At 39.4% G+C, this 19,517-nt stretch overlaps 1 protein-coding gene across 9 annotated transcripts in view; it reads left to right on the plus strand.

The window, feature by feature from the left end:
• The first annotated feature begins 218 nt into the window (after nucleotides 1-218).
• Nucleotides 219-19,517, plus strand: part of CNTRL (centriolin) — an 84,231-nt gene continuing 64,932 nt past the window's right edge. For 8 of the 9 annotated variants that reach the window (XM_023242659.2, XM_023242665.2, XM_023242662.2 and 5 more), the window contains exons 1-6: nucleotides 219-355; nucleotides 7,509-7,756; nucleotides 11,239-11,369; nucleotides 15,308-15,438; nucleotides 16,739-16,880; nucleotides 19,263-19,449. In XM_023242659.2, the coding sequence (XP_023098427.2) occupies nucleotides 7,540-7,756; nucleotides 11,239-11,369; nucleotides 15,308-15,438; nucleotides 16,739-16,880; nucleotides 19,263-19,449 (808 nt within the window). In that variant the 5' untranslated portion in view covers nucleotides 219-355; nucleotides 7,509-7,539. Of the gene's footprint in view, nucleotides 356-2,833; nucleotides 2,946-7,508; nucleotides 7,757-11,238; nucleotides 11,370-15,307; nucleotides 15,439-16,738; nucleotides 16,881-19,262; nucleotides 19,450-19,517 lie in introns of all 9 variants that reach the window. The other variant, XM_023242660.2, reaches the window with a different exon arrangement.

The raw sequence follows: 19,517 nt of genomic DNA on the forward strand, positions 1-19,517 counted from the left end.
CCGAGGTCTGGCGTGAGGCAGCTGCGGCTTCGCCCCAGGGAAGGGAGATGGGCTAGTCGGCGACTGCAGCAGGAAAGCTCGCGTCCTCAGGCAGCCAAGGACGCCAAGGCGCCCCGCGACCCAGGGCGCCACGGTTCGGGGCGGCAAAGGCGGCGGGAAGCCGTGCCCCGCCCACTCAACGGCCCCAGGAGAGGCGTGGCCGCGGCAGGCCCCGCCCACGCCGCGCGCGCGGCCCCTGGGCAACCGGCACAACACAACAAAATGGCCGCCGCATCGCTGGACGCCTGAAGGGAACAACCTGCGCGTCTCCCGCCCCGCCTCGTCCCGCGGGCCCGCTCGGATCGGCTCCTCGGCGGTGAGTGCCAGGCCGGGTCGAGGCCGTTCTCCGGCATCGGGCGGAGCGGTGGGGGCTGGCGACGAAGGCGGGAAGGCCTGGAGCGAGCCTGGGGTGGGACGGCTCGGGATGGATCCGGGGGCGGGGGCGTGTGCCTGGAAATTGGGATTGGATGAGAAGGAGGGGAGGGCCGGAACGGGCGTGGGGAGGAGGATGAAGGAGGGAGGTTTGGATGAGAAGTGAGAAGGTCACTGGTGGGCATGGGTGTGGGTGGCAGTTGGGAATGGAGAACCAGACTGCGGGGAGGTGTGGACGTTGGGTGCGGCTCCGAGAAGGATGGGGGTCCTGCCACCCGGAGGAGGAGGAGGAGGAGGAGGAGGAGGAGGAGGGGGGGGGGAGAGGCAGGGGTGTGCCAAGTGTCTGCGGGGAATGGCAGGGATAAAGGACGGCTTGGGTGTCCTTACGAGTGTCCTGGTATCCGACAGAATACAGTACGTGGAGAATGATGAAAGTTAGGGTATTGAGAAGAAATGTTGAAAGGGAAAGCGAATATTTTGTTGTATAATGGTTAAAGGATGGGTGAATCCTGATATCAAAACTTGGGTTCAAGTCTTGGTTCTACCAACTTGTGTTACTTAACCCGCTCTGTGACTTTGGGCATGTACCTTAATCTTCCTGAGCATGTTTTCTCATTTGTAAAAATAACTGCTAATTACCTTAGAGTGTACAGTATGTGTCAAATTCAGCCCTAAGCCCTTCGCGTGTATTAACTCATTGAGAATTTAAAATAACCCGTATGAAGTGACCATCTTCATTTTAAAGTTGAAGAAACTGCGGACCAGAGAGGTTAAGTAATTTGCCTAATGTCACACAGTAAATAGAGAAGCAGGATTTGAACTCAACGCTGTTTAGTTCCAGAATTCAAGCTCTTAATTCTCAATGACATACTGCCACTTGTAAATGAGATGAATAATTCTCACGTTATACACCATCTGTGAGAATTTAAATTTGCTAATGTCTTTAAGAGTGCTTAGCACTGTGCTCTTTTCATTCAACAAATATTTATTGTGCATGCAACAATAGACAGAATCTCTGCTGTCTTGTAGCTTAGAAACAAGCAATAATCAAGTTGTGGCGCAAATGATCATTTAATTGTAATTGTGAGATGGTCTAAAGGAGACTACTTGGTGCAGGGACTGTATATAATAGGGAGATGTAATCCTTTTGTGCACCTTGAGTGTAGAAACCCTGCCTTCTCAGCATTATTTTCTGAGCCTCACAGTTCTTAGTGCATAAAAGTCACTCAATAAAACTGAGTTACTGAATAAATTAATTAATGGGAAGAGATGGGCAGCCTGTGTTTTAGGATACCTGAGTAGAATGGAGAGAGATAGGAGAGGAGAACCCGGGATGTTAATAGGGTGAAAAAGGACATGGAGGTCAGGGTGTTGGAAGGGAACGGCTAGTATCCAAACAATCACATTGGGATGGAGAGGAGTGGGTAGAGGTTTGGCTATTTTGTTGGGGGAGAATAATTTGAAGTCAGAGTATAATAATAGAGATTAGGATGTCAGGGTATTTGCTGAGATGAGTAATTTGGGGAGCCAAGATGGATATAGAAGCGTTGAGATAGGATGCTGGAAAGAACTGCAGAGGAAAGGAGGCTAATACAGCGTTTGGGAATTGGGACAGTGTTTGTGGGGAAACTCGCCAATGAGAATGGGATGAAGTATGGGAGGCAGAGGCTGACAAGCACAGGAGTGGAGGATTGCCTTTGGAGAGGAGTGGGAATCAGCATATTTGAAAGGGCCAGAGAAAGTTAGAGTATTTAAGTGGGTCAATGTGCATGGGATGAAGTAGAATTGTAGGGAAAGTGCGGAGATGTGATTCAAGGGCTACAGGATGGAGAGGGATGTGGAGGTCAAGAAATGGGGATCAATGTTTGCATATTGAGGTGGGCTGGGAAGAAAGAGGGAGGGTTTGGGGGAGAATGGAAGTCTGTCTCATTTGGAGAAGATCAAACAAGATGGAAAGTTAGAAGTGCGAGGAAAGGCTGAATAGAGGGGGAGGTATGGTCTTTACTAAGCTGTGTATCAGGGCAACGGGGTGACAAGATGGATGGTGTTTTCTGACCTGGTCATTTGATTCTGATAATCACATCATTCCAATAACTTTCTCTTGCTGCTGCAGACCTCCTTCTGGGCCTTCGAAATGTGTCTCCAGCTCTGGACTTGTTTTCCTCTCTCTTTATCCTGCCCCTTCACACATTCTAGCCCTGCCTCTAAGTGTCTTATTTCTCTGGCTTGGTCTTTATGGGATTGCAAACTACATCTAGGGTCAAACAGCATCCCCATCCCTCCCTTAAAATTGTAATTGACAATTTACTATGTCCAGGTGCTAGTCTCTGAAATAATGCCAGCTGCTCTCAAGCACAGCCTAGTTCACTGAGTTAGCTGTTTTATGAGATTGTAATACATATCTGTTGTTCGAATGTCCAAGTCTTACAGGAGCTATGGCGACCCAGAGAGGGGACCTGAGAATGCATTGTGACTTTGGAGCCACGTTACAATTCATAAAAGAAAGGAGTTGACCTAGATTTCCCAAATCCATTGTAAGATATTTTTTTTTAAACTATAAATGAGTAAAGGTTTTTCTGATCAGAGTTTTTCTGATCGCGAGAGGTAGCAGAGGGCTTCATGATAGTCTAGTGAGGTCCAGAAGGTCTTAGTCCTTAGGATGTTAGGAGGAGAATTCAGGATGGTTCAGTTCAATATTTTAAGAATTTCGAGACAAGACTAAGATGTGGGATACGAAATAATTGCATTGCATAGAAATATAAGATGTGCTTTTTTTTTTTTAACTGTTTATTTATTTTTGAGAGAGCACAAGTGGGGGAGGGGCAGAGAGAGGGGGACAGATGATCCAAAGCAGGCTTTGTTCTGATAGACTGACAGCAGCAAGCCTGATGTGGGGCTTGAACCCACTAACTGCAGGATCATGACCTGAGCTGAAGTCGGACACGCAACTGACTGAGCCACCCAGGCACCCCTAAGATGTGCTTTTTTTTAGCCACGAAACTAAAAAATCTATAAAGCATATCTCTGTAGCATGTGGCACACACTATTGTTCTAATTATGTAATTTTCTATCATGTTATAGGATAGAGAAAGATACATAGAAGTGACAACTGGGCCCTCCCTGTTCCTCCCCTCTTTTATTTTTTTAATCTCTTGCCCTTATGAAAATTACATTTTAATTCAGGAATAAATACAATTTTTAACTAATTAGTTAATTAGTTTTCATCATTTTATTTTTAAAGCACATGCCTCTTAGCTGTCCTCAAGTTTGAACGTACTAATCTTATTTAAGAAGAGAAGCCATTTCAGCTTATTACAGAACCAATAGTATTCCTAAGAGACTGGTTTCCATGGCAGAGTAGTGTGATAGTAACACAAGTTTTTTGTCACACTTGTGAAATTGGACCAAAAGCCTTGTCACTGGCATAACGAGCTGTTATGTGACTTAGAGGAGGCTTTTCTGAACCATATGGATAGTTTAACATGAAAAAATGAAAGAGAGGGGTGTCCAGGTGGCCCAGTGGGTTAAGCGTCTGACTGTAGCTCAGGTCTTGATCTCATTCATGGTGCGAGAGTTCAAGCCTCACATCGGGCTCTCTGCTGTCAGCTGAGAGCCTGCTTCGGGTCCTCCGCCTCGCTCTCTCTCTGCCCCTCCCCTGCTCGTGCTCTCTCTCTGTCTCAAAAATAAATAAACATTAAAAAAAATGAAAGAGAAAGTAAAGACACATAGAAGTTTGTAGTTTAAAGTGAGCCAGATTATTGATATAAGGAAGTTGCCATATTGTAATATATAATTGTGAAATAATCACTTAAAATTTTTTTTTTCATGTTTATTTATTTTTGAAAGAGAGAGGGAGGGGGCCGAGAGAGAGGGAGACACAGAATCTGAAACAGGCTCCAGGCTCTGCACTGTTAGCACAGAGCCCTATGCGGGACTCGAATTCAGGAGATCAAACCGTGAGATCATGATCTGAGCCAAAGTCGGACGCTCAACAGACTGAGCCACCCAGGCACCCCAAAATAATCCCTTTTTAAAAACAAATGTAACAGGTTTTTTTTTTCTCTCTTCAAACTAGTCACCTTAAGAAACTAGAGCATAGGGGCACCTGGGTGGCGCAGTCGGTTAAGCGTCCGACTTCAGCCAGGTCACGATCTCGCGGTCCGTGAGTTCGAGCCCCGCGTCGGGCTCTGGGCTGATGGCTCGGAGCCTGGAGCCTGTTTCCGATTCTGTGTCTCCCTCTCTCTCTGCCCCTCCCCCGTTCATGCTCTGTCTCTCTCTGTCCCAAAAATAAATAAAAAAAAACCGTTGAAAAAAAAAATTTAAAAATAAAAAAAAAAAAAGAAACTAGATCATAAATAAGTTCAGTGATGCTGTTGTATTAAATTTTCTGTTTTTCCTCCAGGAATTGTTCTTACATTACATGTTATTCATTGATCAAGGTCCTTTAGTGACATTTTTTCTGGTCTATTTCGTGTGAGGCACCATGCTAGGCTCTAGAGAGCAAATCAAACATCTAGACTCCAGAAAACTCACCAATATGACGCAGTAATGAAGACACGGGCTTTGGAATCAGATCAGGATTCAAGCCTTGGCTTAACTAATTAGTTCTGGGACTTTGAACAAATTACTTAACCTTTTAATCTTTATGGGGGGGATAATAACAGCTATTTCGTGGAATTGTATTTATTCCTTCTGTGATGATACATGTAAGAGCTTATCACAGTATTTGACACTTGGTAAAGTTAATGATCAAACTGGGAAAGGAAAAAGTTGTAGCTGAAGTAATGGGTCTGATTTTCTTGTGAGATGTATAAATTAATTCTGAAAGCAGGACCCAAAAAAGAATTCTAGAAATGTTTTTGCGTAAGATCAGCATTCCTAGAATGACTATATAGTCATTGAAAGGTGTTACATCTGCCAATTGTTGGTTAATTGATTGACTATATTAATGGCAGCTCTCTTTTACCTATATTGTGTATGTTCCAACCATTTAACAAATAAATTTCTTCATAATCCCAGCCTGTATAATAATACCCATATACTTGCGAAGGTTTTCACACATCAAACCATTATAATATCTCTTTCTAATACCAATTTATATAGCATTAACATTTGAGCTGCCCCAAATCTTTGAATTGAAAACTACTTTTCTAAAAATTAATTTGTGTTTTGTCTTAATATTTTAAGAGGGGAGAGTAGGAGAGATTATGGATGTTGAATAAAAATAGGATCATTGTTAATGCACCCTTGCTCAGGGCCTGTCCATTTTATAAGATTTTTTTTTTTGCCTCAAAGTTTGTTAAACTTATAATTTTTGCAATGTTTTTAGAATGATTATACTTCTAAGAGCAATTGTGTATCATGACAATCTGTTTTGCATAAACCTAACCTTGCATAGTAGGAGTCTTGGGGTTGAGGACTAATATTGCTCAAGAAGATATCCTTTGCTGAGGTACTAAATATCATTTTGTCAGTTCCAAGTTCTTCATGAAGAATTCATTAGGTAAATATTACTTACCTGCTTTCTGCCAAGCTCTGTCCTAGGCCTGGAATAAATCAGTGAACAGTATCCCTACTTTGGTGGAACTTACATTCTACTAGGTTAATTATGTTACTTGTGTTACAAATTAGTTTGAGAAGAGAACTGATTCTCATGGTTACTACAGCTAGCATTGTGTTTGACCAGGTCATTTACTGTTCTGGGCCTTAATTTCCTTTTATGAAAAGTAAAGGGATTTGACTAAGGCCTCTTTCATCAATAAATGCTTCCGTTCCTTCTGGAAGATCTGAACTTCAACAAAATTGATTTTGGACAAGCAATAGAAGCCATGCGAGTTTGAAGTGATCAGATGTTTTTCAAATAGAATGAGACAAATGTGAATGAATATCTGAAGCATAATGTTTAACAAAGAAGGCAGATATAAAAGATATTCTATGATTTCATTTACATGCAGCTCAAAAATAGTTTCTGGGGCACCTGGCTGTCTCAGTTGGTAGAGTGTGCAACTCTTGATCTTCGGGTTGTGAGTTCAAGCCCCAGGTTGGGTCTAGGGATTACTCAAAAATCAAAATCTTTTTAAAAAATAGTTTAAAAAACCTCTGGCATTGGAAATCAGGATAGTGATTCCCCAGGTGTGGGGGTTAATGATTAGAAGGGGGCATGAGGAGGCTTCTGGGGTTCTGGTAATATTCTGTTTCTTGATCTGGATACTGGTTGTATTCAGTGTATAAAAATTCATGGAGCTGTACACTTATGTTTTGTGCATTGTTCTATATGGGAGGAAAATGGAGGAATGGGGGAAATGATAAATTCAGTTTGGACACGTTGAGTTACTAAGGCAATGAGATATCAAGGAGACAGTTGGGAATAGGAGTCTGGACCTCAAGAGAGAGGTTGGAATAAATATAAAAACATCAGTATAGAGGTGACACTGGGAGCCATGGGTGTGCATTAGATTGTCTAAAGTGAGATTAGAGAGAGTAAAAGAGACTTGAGGAGATCTGACATTTGAGGATTGACTAGAGTGTGAACCAGCAAAGGAAGCCAAGGAGTGGCCACAGATGCAGGAGGATACCAGGAGAATGTGGTGTCCCAGAAGCGAAAGAAGAAACGTTATCAGGAGGAGAGAATACTCATCAGTATGAAATACTGCTGGTTGCCAGATATTTCTACCTTCTTGCATTCTAGGACCTTTGTGGGTATGAGGGGTGTTGTGACTAGTTTGGCCCAATAGAGAACAGAAATGACAGGCAAAACTTCTGGGTGGAGCATGTGTCAATACAAGACCCTCTGAAAGTCTGCTTTTCCTTTGGCCAGGTGATCAACAGTGTCTGAAGCAGTGTCCGCTTCCATCTGCCTGGAATAGTATGGATCCTGGCATCTATAGCCTCTGAGTTTCTAATGTTGTCACCTTAAAAACACTAGAAAGAGGGGCGTGCCTGGCTGGCTCAGTCATTAGAGCCTACGAGTCTTGAACTTGGGGTCATGAGTTTGAGCCCCACTTAGGGCATAGAACTTACTTAAAAAATGCTAGAAATTAATAGTTTTGAGAACTCTAAAAAATTAACCTTATTAAATTTGCTGAAAACTCTTACAGGTTTTGATGGACACCTGGCTTTATTCTTGCCATGAAGAAAGGTTCTCAGCAAAAATTTTCCAAAGCAAAGATGCCCCCATCACCGCGTTCTCCTAGTTCACCATCCCTCACGTCCAATATGAGATCTAGGTCACTTTCACCTTTAAGTGGATCTGAGACTCTGCCTTTTCATTTTGGAGGACAGTGGCATGAGCAAGGTGAGATCACAGATGAAAACACTATGCTTCTGGACTACCAAGACCATAAAGGTAATCCTTTTTAATCTTAAGAATTTGAACACAGGGGCACCTGGGCGGCTCAATCGGTTAAGCGTCCAACTTTGGCTCAGGTCATGATCTCACCGTTTGTGGGTTTGAGCCCCGTGTCGGGCTCTGTGCTGACAGCTCGGAGTCTGGAGCCTGTTTTGGGTTCTGTGTCTCTCTCTCTCTGCCCCTCCCCTGCTCACGCTCTGTCTCTGTCTCAAAAAGAAATAATAAACACTAAAAAAAAAAAAATTTTAAGAATTTGAACACATACTCTTGAGTAGAGATGGAAAATACTGAACGTACCTTTTTGGTCTAAGTGAAATACGTATCTTGGTACCAACACGACCTGTTGTTTATGCCGACGGAAAGTGTCTAAGGACAGTGGAGGATGAAGTCTTCTGGGTGAGGGTGAAGCTGTCTGAAAGCTGAGGGCAAAGGAGAAGGGAGTTTCCAGAAAGAGGAAGCTTTATTTCCTGTGGTGGGAGAGTGCCTTAGTGCTCATCTGCCAAATTTACCATCATCCTTGGTTAGAGGAAAAGCGTATGTGTTCACTTCAGAGTGGAGTGCCTTAATTCAGTGCAGAAATGTTATCCACCCTTGCACTATTCCAGTCTGCTTATTGACAGAGTGCCTGTCTGTGAACGGACTGATTTTCCTGTAAGGGACATGTAAATATTCCACCAAGGTTTTGTTTTTATTTCTTTCTTAAAGACAGTCTGTTAGTGTGGGAATCTGTTTTCAGATTTTTTTTTCAAAGAAACGATTTAATGTGACTAAATGTGAATGAAAACTGTGATTTCTTTGTTAAGTCATGAAGTCATAACTATCTATTTGATCGGTTTTTATTAATAAACCTTATCAGATCAGCAATTGAGTTTAGACTATACCCTTGCTGCCAGTTGGTACATTGCTGACTCTAATTTGATTAATATTTTAGAATATTAGTTTCTTTCCAAAGTAAAGGAAAATCATTTTATTTGAAACCAGAATAAACGTAATATTAACGTATTATAAACAGTCATAGGAAATCTTTGTCACACAGCCTGAATCGGGAACCTAGCATTAATTTTTTCTGACTCATAAAGAATTTTCTTTTTACAGCTGCTTTTGTAAAATGTAAGATGGCTTTAATAAACTTTGATAGCAATATGCAGGCTTAGGACAGGGTATGCAATCCATCACATTAGTCTTAATAAAATATGTGGTGTCATTCTCTATTTATAAGACCAACAAATTTGAGTTTCTCACCATTTAAGAAAAGATTTTTAAGAATTCCAGTGTTTCTCACAGACCAATGGAATAGAATAGAGACTCCAGAATTGGACCCACAAATGTATGGCCAGCTAATCTTTGACAAACCAGGGAAGAATATCCAATGGAAAAAAGACAGTCTCTTTAACAAATGGTGCTGGGAGAACTGGACAGCAACATGCAGAAGAATGAAACTAGAGCACTTTCTTACACCATTCACAAAAATAAACTCAAAATGGATGAAGGGCCTGAATGTGAGACAGGAAACCATCAAAACCCTAGAGGAGAAAGCAGGAAAAAAACCTATCTGACCTCAGCCACAGCAATTTCTTACTCAACACATCTCCAAAGGCAAGGGAATTAAAAGCAAAAATGACCTATTGGGACCTCATCAAGATAAAAAGCTTCTGCACTGAAAAGGAAACAATCAACGAAACTAAAAGGCAACTGGAGGAATGGGAAAAGTTATTTGTAAAGAACTCACCAAACTTCACACCTGAAAAATAAATAATCCAGTGAAGAAATGGGCAAAAGACATGGACAGACACTTTTCTAAAGAAGACATCCCGATGGCCAACAGACACATGAAAAGATGCTCAATGTCACTCCTCATCAGGGAAATATAGATCAAAGCCACACTGAGATACCACCACGCAGGTCAGAGTGGCTAAAATGAACAAATCAGGAGACTATAGATGCTGGAGAGGATGTGGAGAAACGGGAACCCTCTTGCACTGTTGGTGGGAATGCATACTGGTACAGCTGCTCTGGAAAACAGTGTGGAGGTTCCTCAAAAAATTGAAAACAGATCTACCTTATGACCCAGCAATAGCACTGCTAGGAATTTACCCAAGGGATACAGGAGTGTTGATACATAGGAGCACGTTTACCCCAATGTTTATAGCAGTGCTTTCAACAGTGGCCAAATTATGGAAAGAGCCTAAATGTCCATCAACTGATGAATGGATAAAGAAATTGTGGTTTATATACAATGGAATACTACTTGGCAATGAGAAAGAATGAAATATGGCCTTTTGTAGCAACGTGGATGGAACTGGAGAGTGTTATGCTAAGTGAAATAAGTCAGGCAGAGAAAGATACTGTATGTTTTCACTCCTATGTGGATCCTGAGAAACTTAACAGAAGACCATGGGGAAGGGGAAGGGGGGAAAAAAGTTATAGAGAGGGAAGGAGGCAAACCATAAGAGACTCTTAAATACTGAGAACAAACTGAGGGTTGATGGCGGGTGGGGGAGAGGGGAAAGTGGATGATGGGCATTGAGGAGGGCACCTCTTGGGAGGAGCACTGGGTGTTGCATGGAAACCAATTTGACAATAAATTATGTATATGTATATATATATATATATACTCACAAATTATGTAGACAATAATTATATGTACATATATATATATATATATAAGTATATATATATATATATATATGTACACATATATATATATGAAGAATTCCAGTGTTTTTGAACTTTAGGTTGGAGTTTAAAAAACAAACCCAGGTTAGTGCCAGTTTATTTAAAAAAAAAAAAGCTAACATCAAAATATTGCTGAAAACTTCAGTGCTGCATAATTATTAAAAGTGTAAGTTTTAGGGGTGCCTGGGTGGCTCAGTTGGTTGAGCAGTTGACTTCGACTCAGGTCATGATCTCACGGTTCCTGAGTTTAAGCCCCTCGTTGGGCTCTGTGCTGACAGCTCAGAGCCTGGAGCCTGCTTTGGATTCTGTCTCTGTCTCTCTCTCTCTCTCTCTCTCTCTCTCTCTCTCTTCCCCTCCCCCACTCTCTCTTGTCTCTCAAAAAAATGAATAAACGTTAAATTTTTTTTCAAGTGTATGTTTTAGATTCATCTGCCTGCGTTCAAGCCTGGATTTGCACATCACTAGTTACAAGATCTTGAGCAAACTGTTATAATTTTTTGAAAATAAATAGATATAGTAATTTCTATTTCAAAAATTTGTCCTACAAATCAGATTTTGTAAGTGTAAAGCACTTAGCACAGCGTGGTACATGGTTAATATTTAGTGACATTATTATAGATGCTATATAATTATTATATAATGCTATATAGAGTAACATTTAAACATTGCAATTAGCACTAACCAGCTGTTTTTATATTTGCATGGCTTAAAACAATTTTTTTTTTGTTATATAACATCAAACTAATATGTTTTTCAGAAAATGTATGTCATCTACTGATGATGATCTGTTTCTCTAATTGCAGAAGCTGATTCACATGCAGGAGTCCGATATATTACAGAGGCCCTTGTTAAAAAACTTACTAAACAGGACAATTTGGCCTTGGTAAAATCTCTGAACCTTTCACTTGCTAAAGATGGTGGCAAGAAATTTAGGGTAAGTTATCAGCATTTCTAAATATGGGCATTGTTTTTAATTTTCCTGTGTTTTAAAACTGAAAATTAGGGGCGCCTGGGTGGCGCAGTCGGTTAAGCGTCCGACTTCAGCCAGGTCACGATCTCGCGGTCCGTGAGTTCGAGCCCCGCGTGAGGCTCTGGGCTGATGGCTCAGAGCCTGGAGCCTGTTTCTGATTCTGTGTCTCCCTCTCTCTCTGCCCGTCCCCCGTTCATGCTCTGTCTCTCTCTGTCCCAAAAATAAATAAACGTTGAAAAAAAAATTTTTTTTAAATAAAAAAATAAAAAAAATTAAAAGTAAAAAAAAACAGAAAAAGAAAAAAAATAAAATAAAAAACTGAAAATTAAAAGATTATATTAGATTTACAGTAACATCTCTTGCTAATTTGTAGCAGATATTGTATTGTTTCCAGTGAAAGTTCTGTCAGAACTATGACATTTTCACATTCATAAGCTGTTACTATTCTATACATTATTGGATTCTCTCTAGAGAAGTGATTGGCAAACTACAGCTTGTAAGGCCAAATCGGGCCTGCTGCCTATTTTTGGAAATAAAATTTTATTGGAACACAGCCACACTCATTTATCATGAATATTGTCTGTGGCTGTTTTTTATAAGGCCCACAAAGCCAAAAATATTCATTACGTGGCTTTTTCCAAAAAAGCTTGTTGATTCCTGCTCTAGAGTGCTTACTGCTTTATTCATAAACTATCCAATATGAACACATTGTAAAAGATGACTTAAATTTTTGAACTGGAAAATATATAAACTTAGATGCCTACTACAATAGTCACAAAAATTAATTCCAGAAGGTTGAATATCTTAATGAGACCAAAGCAAAATCAACCCACAAAAATACCGTAACAGTATTAGGAAAGAATATAGGAGAATATATTTTAGAAGAGTCGGGAAAGCCCTTTAAGCAAACACCAGCCTTAATGCCATGTAGAAAAATATTGACAGACTTAGCTTGTGTAAAGATTAAAAAGTGTTTAATGAAAGGTACCTTTTAAAAAGTTAAAAGCAACAAACTGGTAGGGACTGTTTTCAACATCTGTAACAATACCCATATAATGTAAAGAGCTTCTAACAATTTGGTAAGAGAGACAACTCAATGGAAAATGTGCAAAGGGTATGAACAAGGCATTCGCAAAAGTATTATAAATGACTAATACTGACATGAAAATGTATTCAGCTTAATTAACATCAAATAAATATGAAATAAAATAAGAGTTTGGTACCATTTTCCATCTTGTGTGTCTAATGGACAAGAATCAAAAGGATTATTTCATGTTCAGAAAGGTGTGGGAAGTGCATATTATCGTATGGTCTTAGTGGGACATACAGATTGGTGCTGCATTTTATAAAGACTGGTAGCATTTATCCAAATGTCAAATGTACTTATTTGATCCAGAAATTGAGTTTATATTTACTGAATTTATACTTACCAACCCAGCAATTCTACTCCTCAATGTCTGTTGTACTTGATTTACATATACATTTATCCAAAAGTATATAGGCATGTTTATTAAGCATTATTTAAAATAGAAACGTTGGAAATAACCAAATGTCAATAGGGGATTGGTTTTAAATGAATTATGATACAGTATACCATGAAATACTACCAAGTTTTTTAGAAAATTGAGTTAGAACTCTATGTATTAACATGAGAAAATGTCCAGTGTATTTAATAGGGAAAAAAAGCAAGTTCTAAAACATCTTGTATAGTAAGATCTAAAAATTCTGTTTTTATATATGTGTATGTATGGATGTAAATGAATTGAAAGGTACAGATGTATTTCAACAATGGCTACCTTTGATCAGTGGGATCTTTTACATGGGCCTGGGGACGTGATGAAGAGAGCCTCTTATGTTTCGTTTGAAATTTTCATTAGAATATATTTATGTATTACTTATGTAATTAAAAAGGAAACAGGAGAGGGCACCTGGGTGGCTCAGCTGTTGGCTCAATCCGACTCTTGATTTTGGCTCAGGTCATGATCTCATGGTCGTGGGATCAAGCCCCATGTAGGGCTCTGCACTGACAGTGCAGATTCTCTCTCCCACTCTCTGTCCCTATCCCCTTTCAAAATAAATAAATAAAAATTTTTAAAAAAGGAAAAAGGAGACATTCTGGAGTTTACAAGTTGCAAAAATGACACCAAAGTGGTAAATATTTACTGTATGCTTATTATATGCCAGGCATTATGTTAGTCTATAGGAACACCATACACAGGTAAATAAGCTCGGTTTCTGATCTCTGGGAACATAGAGCTTCCTAGAAGAATGCCTAGCATTAAGAGGAGAAATAGTGAAGGGGAACCAGAGAAAGCACACAGAGGAGAGGCTGAAGGGGCTATGAGAACAGAAGATCTAAGAGTATGATGGAGAGAGGCCAATGGAGGGAGAACATCAAGCACGAACGGATGATAAAAAATGTCACGGAATCATTAAATAGGACTAAAGCTTAGAAGAAGTCATTTGGATCTGGTGTAAAAAGTCCTTCTGTTTCTCAAACCAACCAAGTTCATTCTTTTAGGGCCTTTGTATTTTTTCTTTTTTACTCTGCCTGTTCACACAGCTGGCTTTTTGTTATTTAGGTCTCAGCTCAGTGTACATCCTCTGTGTGCCACCCAGTTGCAATTAACTCCCTTCTCAGTGACTCCTCATTCTTTCAGTCACCGAGTATTTATTCAGTGCCCATTATGTGCCAGGCATTTATGCTATCACAGTGAACACAGCAGACAGATCTGCCCTCTGGATGCCTTGCATGCTGTCATGTCACGTTATCTTTCTTTTCTTGTGAATATGCTTCAACGTCTGAAAATGTTGTTTATTTCTTTACTGGCTTTCTCCACGAATGAAAACAAGGACTTTGGTTTCCTTATTCAGCACTGTATTTCCAGTACCTAGAACAGTTCCTGGCACATAATCCATGTTTGAGAAATATGTGTAGAATGGATGAATGAATGGCAGTCTTAGAACTATTTGATTACCTAGTAAAGGCAGAAGATATACTGCCTTACCAATAGAGTAAGAGTAAATGGAAAGCAGAATGAACAAATGTACACAACTCTTGTGAGGACGTGGTCACAAATAAAGGAGATAAAATGATAGCTTGATAGGAAAACAGGTTCAGCGCGAGGTGATTTGCTTTATACAGAGGAGACTGAGCCTGTCGAAAAAAAGCTCCTGTAGCAGGGGGGATGGTCTAGTTCATTGGTATCCATTGCCTGGTGCTGTATCTGGTATGTAGTAACTGCATAATAGCTGTCTTTTGAATAGTGACTTTTCAAAAAACTTTATTTATTTTGAGAGAGAGAGATAGGGAGCCGGGGGGTAGGGGGAGGGCAGAGAGAGAGAGAGAGAGGGACAGAGAGAATCCCAAGCAGGCTCCAAGCTGTCCATGGAGAGCCTGATGTGCGGCTCGAGCCCATGAACCCTGAGATCACGACCTGAACCAAAATCAAGAGTTGGACACTCAACTGACTGAGCCACCCTGGTGCCTCTGAATAGTGACTTTTTAAATTTGATCCAGGAGAGATAGAGATTGAAGATGCAAGAGCATGGGGTGGGGGGAGGGGGGTAGATGAGATGATGCAAGAGTGTACGTACCTAGCTGAACTTTGAAGAAAGAAGGAGAAGAGGGAGAGGGATAGAAAAGTTGAGGTGGAATTCTTGGTGGACAGTCTTGAGTGTCTCAGTACATAGGAAGTGTTGTCTGTCGAAGGGCAAGGAAAGTTTGGGGAGAGCTGCTATTCCTGGTCAAAGGAATCCCATACTAAGGGATTGTCCAGGAGAGCAGTAAGGGTTTATTATTTTCTGGTGACTGATCAAAACAGCCCCTGATGCACATACATACACGGTATACTTTATGTCAAAGAATCTGTTGTCTAAAGTATTCATTTGTTTCCAATTAGTATATAGAAAATTTGGAAAAATGTGTTAAACTTGAAGTACTGAATCTCAGCTATAATATAATAGGGAAGATTGAGAAGATGGACAAGCTGGTAAAATTACGTGAACTCAACTTATCCTATAACAAAATCTGGTAAGTAAGTACTTCTTTAGGTAGCATTGCAGGGTTGTCTTTGTTAGAGAGATTAATGCCACTCACATTACTGAATTGAAAGAGTCCTTTGAAATAGCACACACCTGGATCCTCATTCATTGCTAGCCTAGTGCTTCACATATAACTGCTTTTGTGTTTTGGCATTACTAAAGTGCAGAATAATATCTTTCTAGCGTTATCCAAGGAGATACATGAGTACCAAGTTTTATCTTAATTCTGTTTTTGACAGGAAGTTTTCACAGGTAGAGTCTTTGATCCACTGCCTTATTACATTAAGAAAGTTGACAGGAAGCAGTGTTTTAACCCTATCATTTTGATCCTAAAGATATTCCAATGTGTTTTGATCCTATGTGTTTATCCTGAAGTTTTTTGTTTATTGCTCTAAGAAGTACACTCTCAGTCATGTTTCCACTTCATAGTATATATTACTGTGAGAAAGAAACATAATAAAACTGGCAGTGGCAAAAAAATACACATAGAAAACCTGTTATAAACTAAAGGATGCAATTGTCAAATCTTGAAAATCTTTATATACTTCGCCCTGCCTTAGACTTGGTAGATACAGTGGCCAACAAAATAAAACAACTAACAGTGGCAGAGGCTCTAATACAGCAAAAATGGAATGGGGGAAAAAACCTGATTAATGAGTTAAATCCTTAACATAAGGTTTATATAAAAAATAATTGATCGTAATGAAAGCAATTTCAATAAAGTGAAAATGAAGATATAAAAGCTTGGAAATATTTGCCCATATAGAAAACTTACCAAGAAATTAATTTGACAATTCAGTTGGGAAAATGTTTCATCAGTGAAACTTCCTCAGTGTGAGTGATGCTTTATTGATTTAAATATTCTGACTGAAATATTTATGTTCATAAATATAGTGTTGTTTTAGGGAGGCCACAAGTTCAAAATGGCAGCCATATCTTGCTGGCATAGCGTGTGTGTGCTCTTGAGATTTTCAGCTCTCCTCTAGCTTCCCACTAGTACTTCTCACAGTGATTAGAATGCCACGGACAGACTCTTTTCTGTATTGTCGGATCCTAAAGTTTGATAGTAAGATACGTAGGATTCCTGACCCAGTAATGAAGAGTTGGCAGCTTAGCTGTTCTGATCAATTTCTTTTCAGCCACTTTTTGTTTGTTTCTCATTTATAAAAAGGGTTAACAAATTTTAATTACGAAAATTAACCCCACATAAAACCAAGGCAATTTATTCTAAACATACAAGGGAAGCACTGTATCATTATATTTACTAAATTTGATTTTATTTTTTCCAGCAAAATTGAAGGCATAGAAAATATGCATAATTTGCAAAAGCTAAACCTTGCAGGAAATGAAATTGAACATATCCCAATATGGTTAGGGAAGAAGTTAAAATCTTTGCGAATCCTCAATCTGAAAGGCAACAAGATATCATCGGTAAGTTATTCAGAGTAGCAAGGATGTTTTTCAAATTTTTAGACTTGTGGAAAAAAAAGTTAAAATCTAAGTTTTAAAAAAAAAAAAAATGAGATTTCTTCTTTCAAGGTTCTTGGTCCTGTGACCAGATATCAAATTAAGGCATAATCAAGGACTCTCCAGGGTAAATACATATAGGCCTTTCTGGTTGTGTAAAGTTCCATGGTAACTGAGAGTTGGCCTCTTAGGATTTCTGCATCTACCATTTCATTTGAGCCTCAGAAAACTTTTTTTAAGGAGGCAGTAAAGGGATTATTTTTATAATACTATCAGATAGTATAGTCTTTTTTCCATTTTCGGGTTGAGTCTGTTACCCAAAGCACACAACGTGGGCCAAAATCCAGGTCACTGAATGTCAGGAACAGAGTTCTTTGTTTTTTTCAGACTTACAAATTAAGCTTGATTATAATGTCAGGCGTTGTAGGTTAATCACTAGCTCTTTATATTAGAACAATTTTGTTATCATGGCTCACACAATCTGATAATCCTGTATATTTTTCTTTGGAGTATAATTTATTATTTTCTTCTGACATTTACAAGGTGTTCAATATGTATTTGTTAAGTAAAAACATTGATTTACTTAAATTTATATTAAAATGAGGAACAATCACGCCTAATTTAAAGAACATCAGTCATAGAATAGATAATAAAAGCTGTGCCTTCTGGGGCGCCTGGGTGGCTCAGTCAGTTAAGCTTCCGACTTCGGCTCAGGTCATGATCTCATGGCTTGTGAGTTCGAGCCCCGCGTGGGGCTCTGTGCTGACAGCTCAGAGCCTGGAGCCTCTTCAGATTCTGTGTCTTTCTTTCTCTCTCTCTCTGCTGCTCCCCTGCTCACACACTTTCTCTCTTTGTCTCTCAAAAATAAATAAACATTAAAAAAAAAAAAAAGCTGTGCCTTCTAATATGGGTCTAGACCTGCCTTCTGTGACCTTGGAAAATCCCTTTATCTGCCTAAAACTCATTGTTTAAATTGGAAAAAAAACAAATTCTGCCCCGCCTTCTTTCCCTACCGGCATGTTATGGGGCTCAGATAAAATGATCGATGTGAAGATGCTTTAAAAACTTTAAAACACTAAATAACTCTTAGGGTTGTATTCCTTAAACCTTCACCAATGGAAGCCAATAATGATAATCAACATTTGTTTAATTGCATTGCAATTCACATTGTCTATGCTTTTTTATTTCACCTTTTATAAAGTTGTGGTAAGATGACTCTGTGCCATTTCACTGCAACAGCCCAACAGCCTCAGAAGAGCCCAAGGCCTGTACTATGTTGCACAGCATCACTTTGGAGCTCTTGTGGCTCATGGAGTGATGGAAAGTGGGAGCCATGAATCTAAAATTTGCTAAAAATACTTCTCAAAGTAGTTGATTTTCAGATAGGATTTGGTGTCAGCTGATGTTAACAGGAAAATCATTCAATAAGTATTTATCATCATTTCTAATTTTGCATGACTTTCTCATCCCAGTTTATATTTGACATTGACATCAGTAAGAGTGATACACATTCACTTGTGAGAGGAGATTTATTTGTACTAGCTATTAAAAATAGTGTTTCTCGGAGCGCCTGGGTGGCTCAGTCAGTTAAGCATATGACTTTGGCTCAGGTCATAATCTCACGGCTTGTGGGTTCCAGCCCTACATCAGGCTCGGTGATGACAGTTCAGAGCCTGGAGCCTGCTTCAGATTCTGTCTCCCTCTTTCTCTGCTCCTTCCCTGCTCATGCTCACGCTCTCTCTCAAAAAATTAACAAACGTTAACAAAATTTTTTTTTAAATAGTGTTTCTCAACCTTTTAAAATCCTCTTTGGATAAACATAAAAATCATACTTCAAAAATGTGAGTAGCCCTCCATATTCTTATTTATTTTAACTATCAGTTGTAACCGTTATCTGAAGATTTGCCAAAATCTTTTTTTATAGCCATTTATATTTTTGATGTGTTCAGTCAGTACAGTGAAGAGATAATAGGTTTTAAGTTACACAGACTGGAATTCAGATCCTGTTTTGTTCATTTGTAAGCTCTGAGCTTTGGGCAAGTTATTTAACTTCTTTGAACCTCAGTTTCTTCATCTCCAAAATTAAGGTGGTGTTTATATCATAGGTTATTGTGAGGAATCATAAATGAAATGGTATATGGAAAATGCCTAATACTCCTCTGATATACTCTAGATACTCAGATACTCCCTTTCTGTTCCTCCCCTTACACCAGTTTTGGATAATGGGTTCTATGCATAGGACCATGGGTTCCTTGCCATGCTGATAGCAATTTTCTTGATTTCTTACTTCCTTGGGTATGTTTTTATTTTAAAATTAACTTATACTAATGTTATATATCATTTCAGCTCCAAGATGTAAGCAAGTTGAAACCACTTCAAGATTTGACTTCTCTGATCCTACTTGAAAATCCAGTTGTGGCCCTTCCTCATTACATCCAGTTTACCATTTTTCACCTTCGCTCATTAGAAAGTTTGGAAGGTCAGCCAGTAACTACTCAGGGCAGACAGGAAGCTTTTGAGAGATTCAGTTTAGGTAAGGTGACATTTTTAAAAAACTAAATTTGGGTGGGGGAGGAATTTATTTGCAGGAGTTATCCAGAA

Source organism: Felis catus, chromosome D4 (genome assembly GCF_018350175.1).
Source record: "Felis catus isolate Fca126 chromosome D4, F.catus_Fca126_mat1.0, whole genome shotgun sequence".
NCBI lineage: Eukaryota > Metazoa > Chordata > Mammalia > Carnivora > Felidae > Felis > Felis catus.